The sequence below is a fragment of the Protopterus annectens genome, chromosome 12.part0, assembly GCF_019279795.1.
Source record: "Protopterus annectens isolate FY-2018-M chromosome 12.part0, PAN1.0, whole genome shotgun sequence".
NCBI lineage: Eukaryota > Metazoa > Chordata > Ceratodontiformes > Protopteridae > Protopterus > Protopterus annectens.
In genome coordinates this window covers 1322208050-1322234997 of record NC_056746.1, presented here as the reverse complement: position 1 = coordinate 1322234997, position 26948 = coordinate 1322208050, and the positions used below count along the sequence as shown (strand labels likewise).

Below are 26948 nucleotides of genomic sequence, written 5' to 3'. Positions count from 1 at the left end.
TTAATAAAAAACAAATGCAAAGTAAATAAAGCACTCTGTTGCTAACAGGTACTATACAACTTAAGTAATGAACATTAAAAACATATATAAAAATGATATATATACTGAAAAATGTATATATATATATAATTACAAAAGTGCCTGTGCATATCAAAACTTAATACAAAAACATGTAAATGTAAAAATAAGGAAATACATACACTAATAAAACACTGCAAAAAAATTAAAAACCAATATATTATAGGTTTAAAAGCTAATTACTTATGTTTAAAAGGCCTGTCTGCCAAGAATGGTCTCAAAGAAACTTTATCATTAAGGCCATGTCCTCTATCTGCTGCTAGTTTAAGAATCCATTTGATCTCGCTCTTCTCTACATTATTACGTATGCAGCCTAATCTCTCAGTCCTATAAACATGCTCCAACACTAGGAAACTAAAAGTATGTGTAATGTCTCTATGTAGTACATGGTAGGCTAGTGCACTGGTCTCATCTTCTTTATTAATGGCATAAATATGTTCCCTAATGCGTTCCCTTAAAGTTCTAGTGGTCATGCCTACATAAAAACTCTGACATTTATTACACTGAGCTAAATAAACCACATTCCTGGTTTTACAATCGGCATATTTAGTAAACTCATATCTTTTACCTGTATCTGGATGTATGAATTCATTAGAATTATTAATGTAACTACATTGATTACAGGTGCGACATGCTTGTGTACCTTTCCTTTGTGATCTCAAACCACCATGTCTATTATGGTCATAGTATAGTAACCTCTTTAAAGACTTGGTGTTCTTATAACTAAATGAGGGTTTGTCTCCTACTATTCTCATAGTATCTTCATCAAGTTGTAAAATATTCCAGTGTTTTTTAATAATGTCAACTATAAAAGAATTATTATTGGTATATGATATTGCTGACCTTCTTATACTAGTGTTAACATGATTACTATTAGTCCTGGCTGAGGGCACAGTCCTATTTATATATGGTTTATCCTTACCATGACGCTCTGTGTTAAGTAGTCCACTGAGTTCTCTCTTATGATAGCCTCTATCTCTGAATTCAACCTCCATATTTTTAATAGCTTCTGTAAACACTAAATCCTCACTGGTAATTCTTGAAAAACGTGCTGCTTGATTCTTAATAACACTCTTGTATACATGTGGAGGATGCATACCATCTCTATGAAGTATATTATTCCTCCTACAAGGTTTACGAAAAACCTCAGTTGTCAGTTTCCCTTTATCTTTACTTATTAATACATCTAGAAACTCAGTCATAGTCAGAAATGCAGTATCAGTCAGTTCTAAAAATGTGGTAGTACCATTAACATATGTAATAAACTCTCGTAGAATGGCAAGGTCCCCTCTCCAAATAAAAAAAAACATCATCTACAAATCTCATGTAATATCTAATATATTTAGAGTAGATCTCATGTTCTAAAACATAAGTAGATTCCCCCACCCCCCCTAAATAAATATACCAACTGCAAGATCACACCAAAGTGGAGGAAATAGCAAAGCCGTGGAAACGGCCCACCAAATTCTTTCCCTGGGAAACAATTCAATGTTCCGCGGCTTTCGGTATTTTCAGTCTTCGAACTTCCGAGTTCGAGGTTGTGGCATTTGCGGTTCTCAGCTTTCGAGCTTCTGATATACACCCGAATAAATCTCATTAAAAAAAAGCCAAAGACATGAATCAGAAGTTATTCCTGTATTAATTGCAGACTATACCTACATAATTTATTGTTATAATGACTACAACTTCTACACTTATAAGCTTTAGCCTCTCCCCAAAAGCAAATGCCTCCCTTCATGGACCCAGTCTTTACTGGGAACTGAAGATGACTGTCTTTTAAAAAGAAGGTGAGAATAGCTGGAGGACAGAATGAATACAATGGATGGTATAAGGTAAGCTGCATACAGACAAACACAGATTGCATTGAAAGATGAAAAGTGAGGCTGTGACACATAAGGGGGAGAAGGTATGTAAGCAGGTAGTTTGCAACTATTTGAAATGCTAGTACCCAGTAAATCAAGACCCAAAATACAGACTGAATGTTCGAAAGATTGGACATAGATATGCTAAGTTCAAAATGCCATTTCTCAGAATATTTCTTATTCCTTTTTCTCCAATGTACAATCTCAGAGTTGGTATATATAAGTTCAGGGGTTTTGGGGGGTTGCGCTGGGTTTTCCCCCATGTCTGCAAAAAAATCCTTTAAAGTAGAAAAGTGATTTTCAAAATTTGCTGTTCTTATGCGGCTTCAGTATTGTTTTTTTTTCGGGTTGTCAGCACTCAGCATTTTGAGTGTCGACATTTCCCTCAAATATTTTTTTTTATTTTCAATTAAAATAACATTTACATAATATTTTTAAATATAATTTTAAACAACTATATACAATATTTACAATAGCCTGACTTTCAATTGTATGCACTGTATGTTATTAAATATAGAATTAACAGATCAGTTATCGGAGATACAATATTGATTATTGCAGAGTGTCCAACAAAGATATAACTTTCTTCCAAGGATTATTTACCAATGGCCTGGGATAGAATCGTAGTTCTTTGATTTTTATTTCCATTGATGCAGTTGTCTTCAGTAAAGTGTAGAATTCTTCCAAGGTCGGGGGTGTATTTGAATTGCACCTTCTGGTTACGCATTTCCTAGATATAGCAAGTATTGTATATAACAAATACATGTTTGTCTTATTCAGGTAGGGACCTTCATTTACATTTAGTATAATCAATACTTTAGTTAAGGTAAAGGATTCAGTAAATAAAGCTTGTAAAAAATGATTGATTCCATTCCAATATGATTTAATTTTATTACATTCATAAAAAATATGAATCCAGTCTGCTTTATTTGACTTTTCACACCTCCAGCAAAAACCAATTGTAGTAGTACTCATCTTTTGAATTCTCTCTGGTGTTAAAAATGCTCTATGTAAGTATTTCCAGTTAAATATTTCCAGTACTGTGTGTTAGAGGTGTAATTAACTGATAGTAAGATGTTAGTTTTAATTTCTTCTGTTAACTGCAATGACTGACCTTTTGTTAAGAACTGCCAGTATGATGGTTTGGGAATTGTTTTATATGTTATTAACTCTTTATATAGATTAGAAATGGAATTTTTCTTTTCACAACTATTATATATAAATTCATACAGAAAACTTATTAGATTTGGAATAGCTTTTAATGAGGAATTATTAATTAATCTGCATAAATCTTGAGTGTACATTAGAATGCTTTTTAAGGTTAACCAGTCCTGTGTTGGAATATTGTAAGCAGTTTTTATCATATGTATATAAAACATTTAATTTATTTACACATTGAAACCAGCATAAGAATCCATTTTGTTCCCTGAAGGTTATTGTTTCCCTATATATTTTGTGAGGAAAGTTCTTAGTGATGGCAAATGGGGTTAAAAGGTCAAACCAAAGTTTTAGATCTTTGTTTGCATTGATAAGTTTCCTAAAGGAATTGATGTAATGATTATTAAGTGTTGTTTTAGAAGGTTTTGTTATATTATATTTCATACTTATGCATAGTATGTACCAGGGTTTGATTTGTCTACTATTAAACATTTTTTAACAGATTAAATTCATTTGTTACTATAGCCATTCTTAATTCTTTCCAGTTGACAAAATAATTTGGGTTTATCCAGTCTACTGTAGTTTTAAGCACAGAAACTTTCATATATGTTTCTATTTCTGGGTAGTTCAATCCTCCTTGTTTTCAGGATCAAATGTGATGAGTTAGAGCTACTCTATTCTTTTTGGGATACCATAAAAATTTTATAAAACATGAGTTTATTTCTTTAAGAATGCATCTTTCAGGAATTAACTGTATTGCTAATGCTACATATAGTATTTTTGGCAATAAGACCATTTTTATTAATTGCAATCTGTCTTCAAAAGTTAATATAATTTCGTTCCACTTTTCTATATATTTTTATTGCTTCAATAATGCTTTTATAATTTATTAAAATTGTTTTGTTTATATTTTTGCATAACACTATTCCAAAATAATTTAGCGTCTTGTTTTCCTATGATGGATTTATTTGTAACTTGCAGTTCTTTTTTCTTATTTAAAAATATAAATTTTGATTTTGATCTATTAAAGTATAGACCTGAAATCTTATAAAATGTCTCCATTACTTCTCTAGCTCTCCTAATGACTCTATGGAGTTTGAGAGTGTTAATAAAATATCATCAGTAAAAAGCATTATTTTAGATATGTACTGGTCATAGACTTCTATTCCTTTATTCTTGGATTATTGCATATTAATTCTGCAAGTATTTCTATAGTCAAAGCAAATAAAATAGGAGAAAGGGGGCATTCTTGTTTAGTACCTTTTGTTATATGGATAGACTCTGAGGTGAAAGGACCTAATTTAATGTAGGCTAAGTTATTAATATATATGTTTTTAGTAATAAGATAAAAGGAGGAAGAAATTCAAATAATGCTAAAGTTTTAAATAGATATTCCCAGTTGAGGGAATCAAAGGCTTTTTCTATGTCTAATCTGATTACAAGTGTTTCTCTGTCTTCTTTATTCACATAATCTATAAGAGTAAGTATCCTATTAATATTATCATGTGTGTGCCTGTTATATAACAATCCAGTTTGATCATTATTAATTGTCTTTGAAAGTGGTATTTTCATTCTGTTAGCTAGGATTGACATGAATATTTTGTAATAATTATTCAGCAATGATATAGGTCTATATGAGGTGCAAAGGTCTGATGGTTTATTTTATTTTAGAATTGGTGTTATGAGAGAATATTACCATGAGGGTGGTATTTTTGCTTCTGACTGGACTTCTAGCAAAGGTTTATGAAAAAGGGAGATTACTGTTGAAGGGAAGAGTTTGTAAATTTCCGTAATTATACCATCTATCCCTGGAGCTTTGTTAGATTTACTTTCTTTTATCTTGTCAACAATTTCTTTGCAGGATATAGGTTTTTGTAGGCCTAGTTTTAAGTTTTTGGGAATTTTTTTATTTTGATAAGGTTTGTATGTAATTTTTTTTTGGTTGGTATCTAAATCTTCTTTTTTGAAGTGTTCCATATAATGGAACCAAAATGCTTCAAGGATGTCTCCTATATTTGATACTTTTTCCTTTTCTTTTCATGATGTATACTACCAATGTTATTTACTTTAGATAGTATTTTAATTCTTGTAAATAAGTTATGTAGATATCTGGGGGAGGTGGCTAATGAGTTTATTTTTAATTTTTCCAAGGCTAGACAAGTTTTGTGTGTTAGAATTTCATTGTATTTTTTATTTAATTCCTCTATTTCTTTTTTGACTTCTGGACAATTCTGATTTTTTTTTTAGATTTTGATGTCAAGAGTCTGGTTTGCAAGTCTAATGATTCAGTTTCCATTCTCTAACTTTGTTTTTGTACCAGCTAAGAGTCTTACCAAATAAACTCACTTTTAATGAGTCCCAAACCATGACTCTACTGATTTCTGTTGTATTATTAATTTCAAGAAATAATTGTAGTTCTGACAACATCCAAGGTCTGAGTTCTTTAATTTTTGTGATATATAATAGAATTCTAGTTGAGAGGATTAAAGGTTTAAACTCTATTTGGAGCTTCATTATCAGAGAGTCATGATCTGAGAAGGGGCATGGAACTACTGAGAAGTTGAGGATTGTTGTTTGTAAATCTTAAACTATGGATAATTCATCTATTCTGGTTTGTATTCCAAATCTATGGTCTTTATGGGAAAATAATAAGGATTTATCATCTTTTACTTTAAAAGTATCTATTAAATGAAATGAATCAATCCATCTTTTTAAGGATTTTGAAATAATTGCTATGCGAAAAGATGTCTTGGTGGTTTCAGAAGCTACTAAGGTACAATTAAAGTCTCCTCCCAGTATAAGATTTCCTTTATAATTGTTGGAAATAAAATCTAGGTTTTTTTAACCATTCCTGCTCCAATTCCTGGGAATCAATATAAATTAGCTAAGGTCCATATTCTGTTATTAAATTTAATTATAACAAATGCTAGTAGACCTTCTTTGTCTTCATATTTATAAATAACTTTTGGAGAGATTATGTTTTTCTTTCAGAAAATTGATACTCCTTTTGTCTTTGTTCTATAGGAGGATTGTGCTAAGATTGTATAGTCCTTAGGGTTCCAAATAAAGCTATCATTAGTCTTAAAATGCATTTCCTGGAGAAATATTACTTGTGCCTTATTCAGTTTTAAATATTTTAGTAAGTTTGATCTTTTATTTGCATTATTTAAGTCATCAGTATTTAATGATAAGAATGTTAAATCCATTTCAAGTTATTGTTGGAAGAAACTTTTTGCTTCTTTTTTTTATTTTGATTATAGTAGTTATGCCATATTCTCTGATAACACTGAATGTTATTTTTATGTGTGTAAACTTTGGAGTGTAATTTAATGTTTTTCCTTCTTTAAATACAAGTAGGGTAAAATTCTGGTCAGGCTTTAAAAAAGTACTTCTATAAAACATTAATTCTAAAGTATCAAATACAAGTAAATATGAATTTCCCATTAAACATGGAATGAAAGTCATTCCTAATCCAATAGATAAAGATAGATCTATTGGATTATCACTCATACATTTAACCAACAATATCAACTGAGCTCCATATGTTAAATTATTATATGGAGAATTTTCTTAAAAGATATATGAAATTCTATATTATTCTATTATTGTTCTATAGTATTTTATATATCAGGATGGAATGTTAGTAGTGTAAACAATTATTATGTTGACTTAGGAAATATCCAATATTTAGTTACCCTTAAGAGATCCCAAACATGTCAGATATGTCCTTTTGGATAAATTAAATGCAACAGAGGAGCATACACTAAATAAGCCAACATCAAATAAATTATTACTAAAATAATTTCACTAAAAGGACTCTGCAGGAGACAATGAGTGATTACCAATGAAATATGAATTTACTGTAGGTGTACTGTCTTCCTTTTTTTCCCACTCTTCAGCCAACTACAACTTACCCTTATGAAAAGACATGGCTTATCAGTGATATCCTGACTCTGAGTAGAGGCGCCCTACATTCTAATGTGCAGTGCTTTTACATATTTATAGATTTACAAAGCAGAGTCTAAGAATGAACTATGATCACCCTGGCAATTCCCATCCTGCATAGGGTGCCTCCTGCTTCCAGAATGGGTAATCACATCAGGTCTAGAATGAATGTGAAGGTACCTATATGGTAATCAAGACTTACCTTAGGTAAGTATTAATCAAATAGTATTTAGAGCATCTTAGAGAGTTCTTGGGGCAGTTAGAATACTCTTAAGCCTCTCCTCCCTTGATCAAAAACAGACATTTCCCTTCTCTTTCTTTCCCTTGTTTTAAATCAGTACTAATAAAAGAAATTCAGCAAACATAGATAAACAGAAATAACATTCAGTAGTCCATCTTTACATGACTCGCAATCCATTAAACAAGTCAGTGACTAACATCACTTTAGTAAACATTATAAAGACATATTAGAAATAATTTCCTAGCTCTTTAAATTTTCTGATAAAGCAAAAAGTTAACAATAAGCTATTTTAACTAAAAGTATAAAGCATTTCAATTTTTCCTTGTATGTATACATTTCTACTTATATTGCAGTGTCATTAGCTGTCTTTGAAATCTGTAAAATATTTCACTTCTTCAAATCATTCCTTTTTCAATTCAGGTTTTGTTTTGTCAAAACAGCAACAATATTTCAAGGGCAAAATTAATATTTAGACTGATGTTTCAAATAAATAACTTTTCAGTTGCCAATTGAGTTAGTTTAGAATGTATGGTTAGTGCAAATATAGCATGTTGCAAAAATAATATGTATTTTTTCGTGTGCCCTAGAGATTGTCATATGCAGGGCTCAATATTAGGCCCACTCCTATTTTCAATTCATATTAATGACCTGCAATCAGCTATTCCATTCTCCACCTGCATTCAATATGCAGATGACTCTACCATAATCTGCTCAGCCACTTCTCAAACTGAACTTCAGTCTCTTACCCAAAAAGCTTTCAACACTGTAGAACAATGGTTCTCACATTGCTGCCTCCTCCTAAACCCCAAGAAAACTAAACTGCTACTCTTCACACCAACCCGAAAGTACACCTCTTTACATTTTAATCTCACTTCCAACAATGGTACTCTTATTTCTCCTGAATCAACCACTAAACTGCTAGGAATAACAATAGACAACAATCTCAACTTTGATACTTACATAAACACCACAATAAAATTAGTTAACAAAAAACTAGGATCCCTTTACAGAAATAAACCCTATCTTACACCAGTATCTAGGATCACTATAGCCAGAACTCACCTAATCTTCACTCTACTCGATGCTTCTCCTATATCTTCTCCTATATACACCAATCGCTCTAAAAACAACATTAACAAACTAGCAACATCCTATAATAATATTGTTAGATTTGCTACAGGCTCTCCTTTTAGAACCCATCACTGTTTGAATCTAAGACAACTAGACTGGCTAGAATTTCTTAAGCAGCTCCAATATCAACAGCTCACAATAACCCACAAGACCCTGTATCAACCCAGCAACACTTCAATACTGTCTAGCCTCATTACACCTTATAATAATCTCAAGAATCTACGCTCCTCAAACAAACTGCTGATCAATACTACCAAACCCAACAACTTAGCAGGTGACTCCTTGTTCTCTATGTTGGAAAAATATGGAATAAACTACCCTCTGAAATCACATCTCAGACTTCTCTCTCACTTTTTAAAAGGAATCTAAAACTATATCTCAATAAACACTGGCTATGCTCCTGTACTAACCCTGACTAACTCTTTTCTTATTCACTAATACTCACCCTACATCCTTTATTTTTCTCCCTTTATGTTTCAGTATACTATATCATTGCATATAAAAGTTATGTTTATATGTAAATTGTACCTTCTAACAAAATCACAATGAGTATTATAATTTGTACTTCTTGTGTTGGAAAAAAACTGTTTTGATGTAACAATTGCTGTTTTTATAATACCTGTCATAACTTCCATATTAACTTTGTATGATTTCTTGGAGCTTTTCTCCCCGGGCCTCTACTGAAAATGGACATGTATCCAGCTAGACTAGCCCGGTCAACAAATGTAAAATAAAATAAAAATAAAATAAATAAATATATAATGCAGCAAATGTACAGCAGATAGCTTATGAATTCAGGTTGTTAAAGTAAGTTATGCTTATTAATCAGACAGTTTCATTTAAATTCACAAATAATTTAGTCCAATGTGAGTAACTGAGTCCACTTTTCCTCATAAACATATGTCACAATTCATTAAACAAAACAGAGTCTAACTAAGCTATTTTAACTGGAAGACTAAAACATTTCAATTCTTCCTTGTGAATATATATATATATTTACTTTTTCTGTAGTGTCAAGAACTGTCTTTGAAATCCTATGCACTACTTCTTTCAAGTCATTCATTTTACAGTTCAGATTATATTTTGTCAAAATGTCAATAGCATTTCAAGGGCACATTTAATACTTAAACTGATATTTTAAATGAATAGCTATCAGTTGCCAAGTGAGTCTGTAGAGAGTGTGAGGTAACTGTAAAGATAACATGTTGCAGAAAGTAATATGTATCTTTTCATGTGCACAAACTACTGACAATTTCAAGTAACATATAAAATGTAACTTTTACAGTGCAGACAGCTTGTGAAATCAGCATGTTAAACTGAGTAATACTTTTTAATCAAGCAGCTACATTTCGGTGCATATGTAGTTTGGGAACATTTCAGTTGTGTTTCCAGGAATATGTAATCCTATGAGAATAAATCATAAAATATTACAAATAGTCCTATTATGTATTTATTTTACCTTGCTTAGGCTTTTTTTTTTTCATTTTAATAACTAAGCAACATTACTTTTTCTTATTATTTGTTATCTGTGAGGCTAAATGCACTTCACATGTTCACAGTGTCTTTAGAAACTGCAGCAGTTGTTTACTTTAGCTATGGCAGCATATATAGAATGTGAAGAAAGCTTCACTTCTCTTACCAACAGTACATTTTCCCTCCTTTTTTATGTATTTGTTAATACTAATAGGAAATAATTCAAAGGACATATGTACATGAATGGAACATTTCAGAGTTAATCACGAACATGTCCCCAATCCCAATAAGCATAACAGTGACCATTATTAATCTAATAAATATTGTATTATACAACGACCCCCCATTAATATTCAAAAATGTGCACGCTGATTGGTCAGCGTGCACGTTGTAAATCAGAGTTGTAAATCAGAGTTATAGTAATGGAAAAAGGTCCGGTCGCCCAGACTTTTTCCATTACTATAACTCTTTTTTTAACAGCAACGGAGAACGCAAGATCTCCGTTGCTTCACACTGTCTCGCTATGTTAAAGGAGTTTAACATAGCGAGACAGCTTTAAAAAAAAAGCAACGGATCTCCGTTGCTCTTTTTAAAGCTGTCTCGCTATGTTAAACCCATTTAACATAGCAAAACAGTTTGTAAAAAGCAACAGAGATCTTGCTTTCTCCATTGCTTTTGCCCACAGCTCTGATGTACTGCGTAGCATACGCATGCGCAGTACATCAGAACTGCCACAGAATACCAGACAGCTATGGAAGGGCAGCAAGAAGGCATTATACAATGCCATTATTTAAGAAAAATAATTATTTTTTTCTTAAATAATGTCATTGTATAATAGCAATAACCCACTTCTGGGTGTGAGTAATGCTGGATTTACCCATGGTTGGCTTTGTTTGTCCACTCGGGCTTTGCCCTCGTGAACGAACCACACCAACCGTGGGTAAATCCAGCATTACCCACACCCAGGCATGGGTTATTGCTATAATAATTAATTAGGTTCACTATTCCAATTAGTCTACCTTAAAACTAGATTATTTTAGAGTATTATTATCAATGTATAGATAGTGAGATATTAAATATATACAGACTATATTGGTATAGCAAATAGGAGAGAATTTAGAAAGGGAGACAAGATGCAGTTAAAATAATAATGAGAAAAAAGAGATGAGAGAGAAAAAAAAAGAGAAAATTAAGAGAAAATACACATATGTTGATTTACAGTATAAATATTTATGTGCTATATAACCCACCTTCTGTGAAAGAAAAGTACCCTGTTTTAAATACCTGAGGTAATGTGAAAATTCTCATGTGCCATCTATTTTCAAAAAAATATAGATAAAGCTTCCAGTAGTAAGTTACCTTTGTTTTAAAATTGCAAGCAGTAAAATTGGATCTTTAAAGTAATGTTAAAACAATTCATATCATAGTAGATGCTTTGAGAGATTTGGCTGTAACAGTATCAGTCTTTTGCTTCTACTTTTTGACATCTGTCCAGACATTTGTTTCTTTTGTTCTCTTGAGAGAAGGTGACATCCAATCCATATCTTCTGGTAAAGTAATCACATTATTAGTTTTAATAAATGAAGAGGCTTCCTCTAAGTCAATAAAAGTCCTCATCTCGTTGTCATACAGTATTCTTGTGTTAGCTGGATATGCAAGTTGTGCCTTGATGTTATTTTGTTTCAAAAACATTGTCATTGGCCACAATTTTTGCCTTTGTTACATTATTTTAGATGACTAGTCATTATCAAATCTTATCAGGCTCTATTTATATTTTAGAGGTGCCTTCCTCCAAGCAGATCTTAAAATCAGTTCCTTGTCCAAGTATGAAAGAAATTTGATAATTATTGACCTAGGAGGAGAGTTTGAGTTAGTGGCAGGTTTCCTTAGAGCTCTCTGTGCCCTCTCAATGCCAAAGGAAAGTCCTTCTTTTAAATTTAAGACATCAGGGATCCAGCTTGATAAAAAGGGAATAATATCCTCACCTTCTGTGTTTTCAGGTAATCCAAAAATCCTGATGTTATTTCTCCTCTCCCTATTTTCCAAGTCATCTACTTTATTAACCAAGTGTCTGGGTAAGAAGCAGTTCTTTCTGTGTTTCCTCTTCCTTAAGTCTGCTTTCTAAGTCATATAGAGAAACTTCTATTCCTGTTATCCTTGTCTGGTGTTGTTGTAGCATTTCCTTGAGGGTGTTAGCCTGTTTTTGACTGCTTGTTTTAAGATTTTCCAGGTTCTCTTTAAAATCATCCATCTTCAAAGACAACTCCTGCAGGGTAGATGCCATCTGTTGTAGTTCCTTCTTTAAGGCAGCATCCTGGTGAGAATTTCTTGAATTGCTCATTTTAACAAGTGAATATATCTCCAAGCTTTTTGACAGGAAATTATTTGTCAAACTTCACCAAAGTTTCTAATTATGTAAATTAGACCTTTATCTATAAGATTTTATACTTTGAAGAAAAAAAAAAGAATATTTTTTTCCTGCCTTATTTAACTAGTTATATGGAGCTCTAAAATACTGTTGCTTTCAGTTAGCCATTCAGGCTCTGTCCCCCGAGTATCGACATTTCAATAAGGAGCCAACATAGTGAATCATAAGGTTGGAACACTTCAGAGACTGAACAATGCCAGAGTGGACAGCTGCTGATAGTGAAGACTGGACAGCGAACATGAGATGGAGAGCATTACAAAAGGAAGGGAAGACAATGAAGAGGAGTTGGTTGAGGTGAGGAAAGTATGCCATACCAGCCTTGATGTGAACCATCAAAGAGACAATCAATGACGTGGCTGACATGGGCAAGATTCACCTCTGGTGGCTCAATGAACAGGTCTGTTCAGCTCTGTAACTCTATAATTGGCAGGAGGATGTGCTGTAGGGTACTAATACAGACATTCACCTCTATCCTCATCAGCTGATACACTTAGCTGCTAACTTAGAAGGGCCCTTCGGTATCATGGTCAGATGAGGAGCCACAGAGGCCACCAGAGAGCACTCCAGGTCTGCTTCCACAGAGTTATGATCATCCTGCAGATAGGTAGGCCTGAAGACTATTGGGGACCTAGAGAAGTTGCAGCAGCTGTGATAGTGCACAGCATAGCGACAACTGCCTCACTTATGCCTTCACCATGGCTGATCATGCAAAGAAAACAAATGGAGAAAAAGAAAACAGTAATAGAAAAATATAACAGAAAGAATACAAAAACAAAAGAGATACATAAACCCAACTGATTGTTTATAGGTTGTTCAGTTTATTAAAAAATTAAATTACTGTCAACAGTACACAATACTTACCAACTTGATGGAGAACCTGTCCCTCCTTCTTTGGCAGGAAATACTATTTTCTTACAGAATGATTACAACATAATGGTGGCTATTCTGCCCTAACCTTTAGCGACCACTGAAATAAAATGTATGGGTGATGTCTCCTCAGGTCATTTTATTTGTAATTGCACTGCTCACCAGTGTGGATCATGCCAGTGACATGGCTCACTAGACTGACAAGCTGGTTCCAGACTTCTTCTTTATTACTGGAAACTTAGTCCCCAGCAAGTGGTTCTGATGCTCCCTTTGCTCCAAGTTAATAATGATTTTACTTTCCCCGATGTACCAGCTGGGAGCCCTTCCAGAGTCTCTGCTTACAGGGACTGTAACCACTCTTTAGGTCTAATCCAGGAGAAGAATGGTAACCAGCTGTGCAAGCCCACACATAGCAGACACTAAGTCATGCACATTGGCAGATAGTAGTGTAGCATAATGTCTATTGACAGTAATGCTGCACAGGGTCAATAGTGTGATGCATACTGACAGTACTGCAGACAGAGCTTGCACACATATACACCATACATGATCAGTCCATGAACAGGCAGTAAAATGCCATGTAGCATGGGCATTGGCTGAACAGTCGTTGCATTACAGAAGCAATTCAAAAAGCAATCGCATTAAAGCGTCTCAGTACATAATTACCACACTACATGTCCTAATTGCGTATGATAATAAAAACAGACACTATTTTTCAGGAGACCCTTTTATACTGAACAGTGTAATGAATCTGAATACAGTGGCTATCAGAGTTAATAGTCATATAGGAAAACTGACAAGTAAACAGTAGAAACGGTAACTGACCAAGATTGCAGTGACTGTTCAATGGTTCATGAAGGTTACAGATGCTTAACATAGAGCAATGGAATGTTTAGAATGAAAGGCAGAGGTCTTTACAGAGGCTGAGATGCTAGAGGGGCTCCATGTGACACTGCACAGTGGTCAGGCATGCCAGATTGCACATTTGTTGGGGAAGCTCAGCCTGACAAGGCAAGGAGAAGACAATCAAGCTCCTTCTCTGTCCTGCTGTGAAGATTGGGCAGCACTAGATCATATGGGCAGTAGGACATGCTGTAAGGGATACTGTTCCTCAATACAGTAACCTGAGTGACACAATTTATAGGGTCATAGAGTACTCACAGCTGATTAAGGCAATTATTGGTGCACCCATGTAAATGTGTGTAACTGTCTGCCAAGGATATACTAAGTGACAGATGAGCATTCATGATTGCACACTAGGTTCATAGCTAACAAGCACTGGGGCATCCCAAATCATATTGGTGCCGAATATCATGGGCATCTATATGAGTGAGGGCATGTTAGCAGGGAAGTAAATATGGAGTTTGTATGGAGGGTGTTAGCTAGGGTAATACTCTTTTTATTGACAGGCTCTTTCCATAAGGAACATGGGAGCCAGACCAGGGTTAAATTTATGATTTCCCATCCAATTGTCAAGGTTTCGCTTGACTAGGCTTACACAGAAGGACCACACCATTGCAAAGATGGCTTCATTATCCACAGTGTCCATGGCTGCATCCACTCCTGAGTGTGGATACCCCTGGAATAAATAAATAAATAAAATAAATATAGACATGCCCAGTTCTCCTGCTGCTCTGCCATGGGCAGCATACCTCTCAACCTCTTAGACCAAGAAATCTTGTCAAAGCCATAAGTAAAAGTGGGATAAAGGTCCAAAAATAGGGACAATTTTTAAATATTGCTCTTACAAATTTAGAAAGTTAATAGAATAACAGGTTTTACATTAGCACGAATTTTCTGAATGGTATGAAGTCTGAAACTCATTATTTTTTAACTTTAATCTTTAATGATATGTTGCTAATTTGCCAGAAAAAACACATTTTTTTGAAAAACAGGACAAAAATATGAGGCTGAAATCTGGACATTCTGCAAAAATCTGTACAGTTGAGAGGTATGATGGGCAGACCCCACCATGGAAGTGAATCAGTGTTCTGCAATTCAGCATCACTGCACTCATATGTAACTCTATCATGAGTAACACCTATTCATGTTCATTGAGTTGGGGGTCCTCCATTATGCTGGTCACAACCAGCAACTAGGTGTGCAACAATTTCCAATTCTGTTTTACAAAATCTACATTTGTCTGTTTCTCACACATGTTCAATGGACTTTGTATACCAATGTGTATGTTGCCCACTATCTTGTGCTGTCAATATTAACCTTTCATCTCTTGGTTTGAATTCACCTCTCCTTAACCATTCCTGTGTTTGTTCCTGATCAACATTAGGTTCTTCCAGAAGTTTTCTATACTTGCAACTACACTTATGCATTTTCCACATTTCTTGACTTTTCATCTGATCCTTCACCTTACATTCTTTCTTTTGTTTTCTGGCACATTCAGTTGCTCCCTGATTTTTATCTACTTCTGATTTGATTTCCATTCCTGCTTGATGGCAATATGCTTCTGCTAAATTAAGCAGGGAAGTTATCTTAGATTTATTCTCCTCATGTTTCAAAACTTTCACTGTGTTTGGGACTCATGAAGTCAGCAGATATGTGTGGAGCCCCATGATTGCAGATCTATACATGTAATCAATTTCTAAGAGGCCCATCCTTCCTTCGGAATGGGGAATATATAAACTTGGTATGCACTGATTTTTATAAATCATTTGGTGAGCATGGAGCATCCTTCTTCTTTAATATTGAATCTATCCAACACATTTTGGGGCCAATCAATCACTTCAAAACTGTAAGTTAGGACAGGAAGAGCAAATTGGTTTATAGCATTGATTTTGTTCGTAGATGTCAGTGCTATTTTCAGGATTAATTTAAGATTTCTAAAATATTTCTTACTAAGCTTTACTCATGTTTTATTGCTGATCCTTCATCAATTCCCAAGTATTTACACACTCCCTCTTGCTCAAGTTCTTTTATATCACATTCTTGTCCCAAACTGATGTTTTCCTGGTGCTGCAGTTTTCCTGCTTTAAAGGTTGCTTTTGCACATTTATCAATGCCAAATGACATTCTAATATCATATGAAAATGTTTTGACAACCTGCAGCTGTGCTTTCAGTTCCTCATCTGATGAGCTATACAGTTTTAAATCATCGACAAAGAGAAGATGAGAAGTCTTTACACTTTGTTGTTTTCTAGGAGCCACATTACAGCCATGGCCTAAGCTGTTAAGTAAACAGCTTAATGAGTTAAGGGGAAGGCAGAACAGCAACAGTGACAGAGTGCACCCTGGAATATCCCCCTGGGATAATAATTTGTCCTTTATCATGGCTTAATTGCAAAGTGGTCTGCCATTGTTTCATGGTCACTGTAATGTAGTCAATCAGTGTAGGGTGTATCTTATACATTTTTAAGCACTCTTTTATCCATGAAAGTGGGATATTATCAAATGCTTTTTTGTAGTCAATCCATGCCATACTTAGATTCTTTCCCTTTTTACAGTTCTCCATTATGACTTTATTTAACAGCAAATGAGCCTTTGTTCCATATGTCTTTCTTTTATTGCCCTTTTGTTCTTCTGCCATAATTGAATTTTCTTCTAAATGACTATAAACTCTGTTGGCATCAATTCCTGTGTATAATTTATACGACGTTAGAAGGCAAGTTATTGGTCTATAATTTTTAGGGTAGCTTGCAGGTTCACTCTTAAGTAGGAGCATTGTTTTGCCTGTTGTTAGCCAGACTGGTCTCTGTTCGGGGTGCGCATATAAATAGTTCTTACTCATGGCTAGGTATTCATGCAAAGATGTTAATACTTTTAACCAAAAGTTAGGTACTGCATCTGGACCTGGGGTTTTCCAGTTAGAGGATTTTCTTAACTTTGTTTCAATCTCTTTGGCTGTTACTTCATCCCATTTCGTATCCTTTACCTTTAAATTTCTTATTCTTTCTTTTACTTCTTTTATCCATTTTGCATCTTTGTTGTGTTCCACAGGATCTTCATAGATACTTCTCCAAAATGCATCTATTTCTTCTTTTTTTGGCAGTCTTTCAATTCCTTTTACCTTGTTTCCCAAGTCTCTATAAAACATTTTGGGGTCATCACTAAATTGCTTATTTTGTACTTTTCCTTTATATTTATGTGTGTATCTTCTAGGTTTTCCCACCTGTGCTGAAATTTTTAATTTGTTATTTGTGATAGTGCATGATAGATCCTGGTCTGTTCTAATACTGTGCACTGCTTTTATTACATCTATCTTTCTTAGTATTTGTTTATCTATTTCCTCTTCTATAGTCTTCTAACAGTGACACTTCTTGTATTAATTGCTTTATATTTTTCTCTATTTGATACTTCCATGATGGTATTCAATTTGTCTCCTTCCTTTGCCTCACTACCCTGTGCTCTTGTGGTAGAACTTTATCAGTTATTAATTTAGCTGCACATTAACATATCCTGTTCAATTCTGTTATATCGCATGGATCTCTATGGACAGTCCAAATTAATGTGTTCATAGTTTCATAGATGTGTACTAGGCTAATGGCCTTGGAGCCTTTACAAGCCTAGCCCATAGAAGTGCCCTGGAATCATGCCGCCCAACATTAGTTCCCAGTGCCTCTATCAATTAGTGCCACTGGAGTGATCCATGGGGTGAAATTTCTATTTCTTATCCACTCATCAAGATTTCTCTTGAAGAGGGCCAATGAGGTGCTCTGCTTGACATGTATGGGAAGTCTTCTCCAGAGCATGAGCCATCTCTGGGTTATGAACCTGTCTCTCCAGCATGTTCTGTTGATTGTGGTAATGAGGTTCAGGTCTCTGGAGCATGTGGTGTGGAGAGAGATTGGGATTTCTTTAGATGTAGCATTTCTAACAGACCTGGGTCAGACATGGCTTTGTATGTCAAGCAGAGATCACCTCTTAGTAGATGATATGAGACAGAGAATAGCTGGAGCTTTTTGAGTCTGTCTGTGTAGGGCATGTGTTTAAGGCCTGGGATCCTCTTTGTGAGGTACTTTTGTGGCTTCTCCAGCTGTTGCAGGTGTTTAGTGAGGTGCATGCCAAATGGGGCATTATACTTGATGATTGGCCTAATGAGGGAAGAGAAGAGAGAGATGATGACCTCTTTCTTCCTGGATACAAAACCCATGGTAATGAGAATTGCCATATAGAAGGACGTTCTGACCACAGTGGCAATGTGATGGTTGAAGGAGAGGCTGCTGTCAACCTGTGTCCCCAGATCTCTTATAACTCCTTTAGTGTTCAGTGGGCTCCCATCGATGTTGTAATTAGTGGGAACTGAGTTTTTCCCAAAGGGAATGATGACGCATTTTTTGGCATTAAGCTTAAGGCCATGGTTTCAACACCAGTTATTAGTCTCAGTGATGCCTTTCTGTAGGATGTCCCCATCACTTGGGGAGTTAATAATGGCTCCCAGTTTGCAGTCATCTGTAAACTTGGTCAGCCAGAGTCCCTCCGTATTGGCCTGGACTTCTGAGAAGTAGATGCCAAACAGGAGAGGACCCAGGACCAATCCCTGTGGGACTCCACTAGTGACTGGTCAGTAGTCTGACTTGGAGTCCGCTACTTTCACACTGTGGGTTCTATCTGTGAGCCAATTTTCAACCCACCTAGTGATATAGGGGTTGATGCCTAGTTTGGTGAGTTTGTCAATAATTCCTGAGTGGGGAATGATATCAAAGGCCTTGTTCAGATCGAGGTAGGCTATATGAACTGCCTTGCCCTCATTCGCAGCTCTGATGACTGACTCAAAGAAGTCACCCAGGTTGAGCAGCCATGATCTACATTTCTCAAATCCAACTTGCATGAGATCAAGACTTTGGAGATTCCCTATATCCTTGAATATTCCTAAGAATGCAATCAACCAGTGCAGGTACTTTTCCTATAAGTTCCTAAAAGATTTATGTTAGGACTATAGTCTAACACTCCAGCCATGCAGCTAAAAAGGTATGTCCGTGCTTGGAGTACTGTGTCGAAGCCAGGATGTTAGCAGGTGCAATACAGGTGTAGTACAGCAAAAGGCCAGTCAACTATCGAGGTCGTCCCTATACTACTGAGGATGAAGCCTGGAAGTCATTCCTTGAAAATCCCCAAACAGCTGCCACTAAAGCAATGATGACCATTACTGGTGATGAGGACAGTGCTGCTGCCCTGGGACTGCTCTATGACTATTATAAGGTTCCCAGAGAGAAGGGAAACATTTTGTCAGGAAAAACAGACAGTACTGAGCATCCAGAACACAGCAAAAGGAGCTGCATGGCAAGTGTTGCAGAGCCATCAATTATTTCTACTGTGGACAACAGAGTACAGGTTCTGAAAGGAGTACCTCTTAATATTGTTCTTCCCAGTAACCATCAAATGGGAACTGACAAACAGGGCCAATTTACAGTACCAGACACTACAGTTACTTTGTCCATAGCAACAGTACCGCCTCATACCATCAAGACTGAGATAGAGCCTCACAGCTTTTCTGTCAGTGTAGCACTATCTGTTTATTGCCCTGAGACCACAGAGTGGATTGTTGTGTTTGACAGAAATCTCAGTACGGACCAGTTCAGTTCAAGTACACCTCACCAAAACTCTCAAAGACGCACACCAGATTCCACCTTCAGTGAGTCTTTCAAAGATGCAACACCAGAGGTATTCTTTCCTGCTGAACTGAATCTGCGGATGTCCAGTATACGTTCAGAAGACTATGTTTTTGACAACATTGCAGGGAACAATTTTGAATACACATTGGAGGCATCAAAATCTCTCCGACAGAAACCTGGGGATGGAACAATGACATACCTGAACAAAGGTCAGTTTTACCCAATCACATTGAAGGAAATCAGCAACAATAAGGGAATCCACCAGCCCATCAGTAAAGTCAGAAGTGTTGTTATGGTGGTGTTTGGGGAAGATAAAACTCGTGATGACCAGCTCAGGCACTGGAAGTACTGGCATTCAAGGCAGCATACAGCCAAGCAGAGGTGCATTGATATAGCTGATTACAAGGAGAGCTTTAATACGATAAGCAATATTGAAGAGATTGCATACAACGCCATTTCCTTTACATGGGACATCAGTGATGAAGCAAAGGTTATGTGTGGTTAAAAATGGTTATGTGACTGTTTTGCAGACCTGTCACCCTTTTCCTATCCATTGTAGAGGAGTTACCCAGAAGAATTTGTCTGTCTTTTTATCTTATTTGTTATTCTGGATTAACCAGTTTTCACATTATCAGATAATCTGATAATGAAGGTTCAATACGGAAATCATTGTTAGCTTCTTTGTATGACATTAGGTGCTATAACTATTTCACTTAGCAATTATACCACCCAATATTACTGACCTTCTTTTAAGAATGTAGCATTTTTTTTCAGTTTAAGTCTTTGTCTGTTTTTTAAAAACTCCCTAGTTTTCAGATCCAGGTCGACTGCAAGATTTTGTATATTTCCAGCTGAATGGTATTAATATCATAGTAACAGCTTGTACAACACATCATACAATGAAAGTCAGTTTATCTGAAATACATCAATTTTACTTATTTGTACTTTATATTATTTTACTGCTATATAAATCCACCCTATCCCAGGCATGGAATAACCTCCCATCCCAATTGCGCTCCATTACACACCCTATGCAATTTAAGAAAGAACTCAGACTACACTTTATAAGAACCAAAACTTCTACTTACCATGACCCTACCTAACTTCAATACTACTCTGTAGTACACATTTCAATACAACTTCACAGCATACTTTTTTTACCACTCCAGTACTGTTACTTTCTACCACAATCTCATACAACCCTCTCAGTATATTATCTCCCACATATATTTCTCTAACATCTCATTACACCTCTAGATATCCCTTCCACCCCTTTCATGAACTTGCTATACACCTTACCACATCAGTTATACAGCAGCTACACATGCAAAAAAAAAAAAAGTGTTTCTGTTTTCCTTTGCAGTACAGAACTTATGTGTACTTGTAGTGTTTGCTAATAATGATTGTTTTTAATCATAAACTAAACTGTTATTTATCCTTAAACTGTCTGTAACTGGAGCTTTTCTCCTTGGGTCTCCACTGAAAATGGGCTCCTGGCCCAGCTGGACTAACCCGGTTAACAAATGTCAATAAATGTCAATAAATAAATAATTGTTAATTAGGCGCATGATGGTGCACTCCATAGCCTTACATATCAGACTCATCAGGCTAATGGGGTGATAATTCCCAGGGTCTGTAGTCTCTCACCCCTTATGGAGAAGGATGACTGTAGCAGTGCACCATTCATAGGTTCATAGGTAGGTACTAGGCTATTTGCTCTAGGGCCTATACAAGCCTAGCCAAAAAGGTACCCTGACCTTTGCCACCCAAGAAAATTATTTTCCTGTGCCCCTGTCAAGCAGAGCCACAGAAGTGATCCCCGGGGTGAATTTCCTATTACACATCCAGTCATCAAGATTTATCTTGAAGAGTGCTAATGAGGAGCTCTTTTTGACATAGGTAGTCTGTTCCAGAGTATGAGAAGTCTCTGGGACAGAAATCTATCCCTCCAGCATGTTCTGTTTATTGTGGTGACAAGGTTTAAGTCCCTAGAGCGTGTAGCTCGGAGGGATTGGCATTTCTTTAAGTGGAGCATGTCCAAAAGCTCTGGGTAGGGACAAAGCCTGAAGTGAGGCTGTGATTGAACAGGGCACACAGATGTGGTGCCAGTTCCCTTTGTAGTTCATGTAGAACACATCCAGGGATATTGCTGGGTCCCATGGAAGCTGCATTATTAGCCTTGGACAATGCAGCTTTAACCTGTGCTGCAGTAATCCTGGGTGCCTGGCATTCCTCTGGTATTGTGATTGGCCATTTTGGGGGGGTAAGGTTGGCACTGAATCTGTCGGCCAGTATGTTGGCAATGACTGTTGGCTCAGTATAGCAGGTACCATTGTGCAGTAACTCAGAGCAAACCTGGGGATTGCTGTGGAGATTCTTGATATAACTATATAAGGCTTTGTGGTAGTTTTAATGTCTGCTGCAATTCTGCCTTCATAGCTGGCTTTAGAGGTTTTGATGAGGAATCTCAACTTTTTGTTTTGGCTAATAAGGGAGTTTTTCCAGTCTTGAGTTTTCACCTTTTTTCTGCATTTCTGCAACAGTTTCTTACTTCTGTTATAGAGTTTATTAATGGCAGGGGACCACCAGAGTGGCTTCCTTTTTTTTGGAGGAGAGCATCTTGGCTCTGTTGGGTATGGCTAATTCCATACATTTATATACGTGTTCGTACAGTGCATTGGTGTATGATTTCACAGTCATGCATCTATTTTCCATTGGCATGGGTGCCGTGAAGTTACCCACCTCTGTTTTTAGATCCCAAAGTTAGCTTTGGAGAAGTTTTTCATGGTGGTTACCTTTGTGGGGGGGTGTGGGTGAGATGTGGATTTCCATGGAGATTAGTTTGTGGTCCGATCTAAACAGGGAGGATTTGACTATTGGTGTAGAGCAATGGTTGCCCATGTTAGTAATATCCAGGTCAAGGATGTTGCTTCCTCTAGCGGGGGTAAGAATGAGCTGGTCCAGGACTTTGAAACTGATGAATTCCAGGAAACATTGGGCCAGTGTATTGGTGCATGAATAGTTTTCCCAGTTGATGGTGGGGTAGTTAAAGTCACCTAATATGAGAGTGTTGGGTTGGACCCTAATAGTTTCCAGGGTGCTTAGGAACATGGAGTAAGAGTCTTGGGACATGTTTGGGGATATATAGAAGGCTACAACCTGAATCACCATCTTACCCAATGTTAGTTGTACTTGAAGTATCTCAGATGCATTATGCTGGGCTACTAGTCTGGACTTGTGTATATCCTTTATGAATATGAAATCAACACTGCCTTTGCAGCTTCAGTCCATGTTCTGGGGCTGAAAGGTGTGGAATGAGTTATAGCCTGGTAGCGTAGTGGGGGTTTCTCCGTTACAACACAAATGTCGATGTTCTCCATTTTGAAGAGTGCTTCGAGCAAGTGCATCTTGAGATTTAGACTTCTACCATTGAGCAGCATGACCCTCAGATTGCATTTTTTTTATAGCTGTTACTGTGGTAATTTAGTCTTTGGAACATCACCTAAAAAGGCACTATAGGGGTGGCAAGAGCCTTGGCTAATATCCGGAAACCCATGGGTAACAGATGCAGGCCATCTCTGGCAAAGCATCGAGGTCTGCCAGCCATGTCATCCCAAACAGACAGGTATTGGATCCCCTTAGAATGACACTAGATACTTACCCAATTGTTGAAGTCAATCATTTTCTGCTCATACTATGGTATCATTCTGAGTGAAGGTAGGATGCTGATCAGGGCTAGGGTCATACCTGCCTGGGCCACATAATCTGAGAGCTCCTACATATCTCTTTTCATGTAGTCCAGGGAGGTGTGTCATTCACACCCACATGGATAGTGACAGAGTCATACGTGTACTTGTTGTGGAGTGACCTGAGTTCATGTGTTATGTGTCGGATTCTGGCATCTGATAGACTGCTGACTGTTACCTTCTCCTTATTCAACCTAGTGAGTGGAACATCAGTGTGCCTCACTATTGAGTCACCTATGGTTAGTGTATTGGGCAAGCTGTTTTGCCTTAGGGGTTCAGGTTGAGGGGCACACTGTGTAGTTGAGCTATGTGTCTTGTGGTTTATGCTGTGTTGTGGTGGTCAAGTGCATTTCTGCCTTGGAGGCCTCTGCTGTCTGGGTACATTTTTATTGAGAACCTCCACGGAGGTGGGTGTGTGGTTTGTGTTTTTATGTGAGAGCTGAGATGGTGGGAGTTCTGGAGGGCTATGTGCTGCATGTGGTGTGGTGCAGGTGTTGACCTTCTCCTCTTGACCAGCTATTCTTGTCTTGGCTTGAAAGTTCATGGCTTCCAATTTGGATATATAAGTGCATCTCTCACAAGTCTGAGTATTGGGAGGAAAGAGGAGAGGGTTGTCTGTGTACATGAGGCAGTTGCTACACTGCTTCAGAATGTCCAAGTTCACCAGGTTAATAGGATAAAGTACAGGGAACTGACCTTTAGACATGCCAGGAGGGATGGTCATTATTGCTAAGTACTGGAGCTGTTTCCTTATATATTCCATTTACAGGAAAATGTCACTCAAGGTGTCTGAGTCTGTACAGAGCACTGCCAAACACTTGAGGGGAAACTAATATGTAGACCCTGAAAATTTAAGGATGAAGTAATTAAGCAGATATTCTAAAGTTAGAAAGAAATCAAGCAGTAATTACTGAAAAATAAAGAATTAGCTTATCAAGAATGATGAAAAGAGGGAAATCACATGATTGGCTACTGCCTGGCTACTACTAAAGCTGGTCTCAGCACAGCCACACTCTGTTGGGATACAATACTCCTTTGCTTCTTCTATCAACAGAAGCAAAATGTTAGCACCAATCCCAAGAAGAGAAGCTGGCCACGGACTGTTTGGTGATCCACAGTCTTGTCCCAGATGATGCAAGGGTCTGCCGGCTTGTAGCCTTTTTCTGGTAGATGTCTCAAATAGCAACCAGACCAATCAGGTACGTTAAGCACAGACACTCACTGTCCACCCAGAAAGAGTCCGGAATCAATGCACTCTGCCCCTTCTCTCACCAGGATCAGAATATAAGCAAAGATTCCAAGCTGTCACCTATAAAGCAGTCATTAAGCTTTCTGGCGATCAGCAGTCTCCAGGAAATAATGTAACTGCACTCCGTCTCTCACCAGGAGAAAACAGAAGCACTAATCCCAAGATGACTACTGAGAGGCAGAATGTGGGCTCTCCAATAACTGCTGGTCTTGCAATAGATGCTTAAAGGTAAGATGAAAAAATGGTTTATGGTTTATACCCCTGTATATCCTATCCTAAACACTGCAGTGTGCACGAGAAGAGTTAGATGTGAAAGTAGGTAACTTAAGTTTTACCTGTCAAAAAAGTTAAGTTTTAGTGGAGAGTCACTATTTTTAAAACAACAAGATAGATTGAAAGGGGGTGATCAGTTTTGCAATTTACTATGGAATACAGTAGAATGGCCAATAAATTTAAATAGTTGAATGGGAGTGATTTCACAGAATGATAGTTTTGTCCTTACTCACACTAGCCAGTAAAAGCAGAGAGGGCATGAGATATATGTTCAAATTAACATATGGGCCAGGCAACTAGAAAGACAGTGGTGTTTAATAACCCAGGTGGGAGGGTATGAAAATGTTTTGTCTGATTCACAAGAGACAGAGCTGTGGTCTCTTTTCAAGTTTTAATATGCAGTTAAAAGCAGAATACAAGTAAAACAGTGTAAAGAAAACAAATCACAGTATACAAATAGAAAAAGGCAATAATGTAATACAAAATGAAACAAATAAAAAGCAAACTAACCTTTCCCTCAAAGCAAACTGTAGCAGAGTCTGGATGAGCCTCCATTTCCAGATTTCTGACTTTTGGGGGTTTATTAACCTTCTGCAGTCTGTTTCTTTCATTGATTTTAATATATCTATGTCCATTAAATCGAGCAACTCTTCCCTTAGTTCATTTTCTTCCAGACTGAGGGCACATCCTTTGTTTTCCACTTCCTGCAGGCATTCTATAGAAAGTTGTACAGCATCTTACTGTGGCACCTTCTCTTCAGTTTGATTTTGTGCCATCCATTGCTCTGAAATGATGGGAACTCACTGGCCTATCACTCCTCAACATCAACTGCATCAGTTTCCAGTCTCCTGTTCCTTCCCTTGCTGTCTAGCTTCAAGTGAACTTTTATACTGGTTTCCTATGGAAGGCTCCAAAATATCTTCATATGCCACCTGACCAATTGTTTCCTGTTCCACTGTTTTCTCCTTAATTTGGATATCCATTGATCTATCCTGTTGTGGTGCTTTCTGCATTAGATTTTCCACACTCTTTTTTTAATTTCTCCAAGACTTTTGGGTTTCTAATACCATGATGGGAATGGACCCCATTCCCAAGTCAAAGTACAATTAAAGTTCATGAAATTAGTATTATTTCACTCTTTGATGTCGGCCAAAAGTGCTCTTCGCAGCACCCGCAATGTGCCCAGTAATGACTCCTTCTGCAATTCGTACAGGGTTACATGAATTAGTAATATATCTAAAAACAATTGTAAATTCCTTTTTATAAGAACCGCTGGTCCTACTACTATTGGAACTATCTGGGTATCTTTCTTCCACATGGCTATCATTTCTGCCTGCAGATCTTGGTATTTTATGACTTTGTGTGTTGTAGTCAGTGGGTGTGATGATTTCAGTGATCAATGCTACTTTTGTCTTCTTTTCTTAGACCACTATATCCTGTTTTCTAGCATCTATCTTTTGAACTGTTGGTAATGGGTGATCCCATGTGATATAAACTACATCATTTTCTATGATTCTTTGTGGCTCATGTTTCCAGTGTATTTCAGCCACTTTGATACTATAATGTTTGTACAATCTCCAGTCTAACAGTCTCACCACATTATTATGCCTTTCAGTATACAGTCCCTCTGCTATTAGTGCATCACAACCAGCAAAAAGGTTTCCAATTCTGTTTTACAAAACCTACATTTGTCTGTTTCTCCCACATGTTCAATGGACTTTGTAAACCAGCATGTATGTAGCCCACTTACTTGGGCTTCCAAAATTAACCTTTCATCTCTTGGTTTGAATTTGCCTCTCCTTAACCATTCCTGCATTTGTTCTTGATCAACATGAGGGTCTTCCAGAAGTTTTCTATACTTGCAACTATATTTATGTTTTTTTCCACATTTCTTGCCTTCTCACCTGGTCCTTCACCTTATATTCTTTCTT

At 36.7% G+C, this 26948-nt stretch overlaps 1 protein-coding gene across 1 annotated transcript; it reads left to right on the top strand.

The window, feature by feature from the left end:
- Positions 1-1948: 1948 nt before the first annotated feature.
- LOC122816282 (grainyhead-like protein 1 homolog) lies at positions 1949-20254 on the top strand. Its single transcript, XM_044089018.1, has 2 exons — positions 1949-1984; positions 19169-20254. Exons 1-2 carry the CDS (start codon positions 1949-1951, stop codon positions 20252-20254), a joined length of 1122 nt encoding a protein of 373 aa, XP_043944953.1.
- The last annotated feature ends 6694 nt before the right edge of the window (positions 20255-26948 follow it).

What these genes read in the sequence shown, in the direction of transcription:
- LOC122816282 (XM_044089018.1), top strand. Translation starts at nt 1,949, where the DNA reads ATGAAAAGTGAGGCTGTGACACATAAGGGGGAGAAG. An exon ending in TGACACATAAGGGGGAGAAG is followed by an intron (nt 1,985 to 19,168) that starts GTATGTAAGCAG and finishes ATACAGGTGTAG; the next exon opens with TACAGCAAAAGGCCAGTCAA.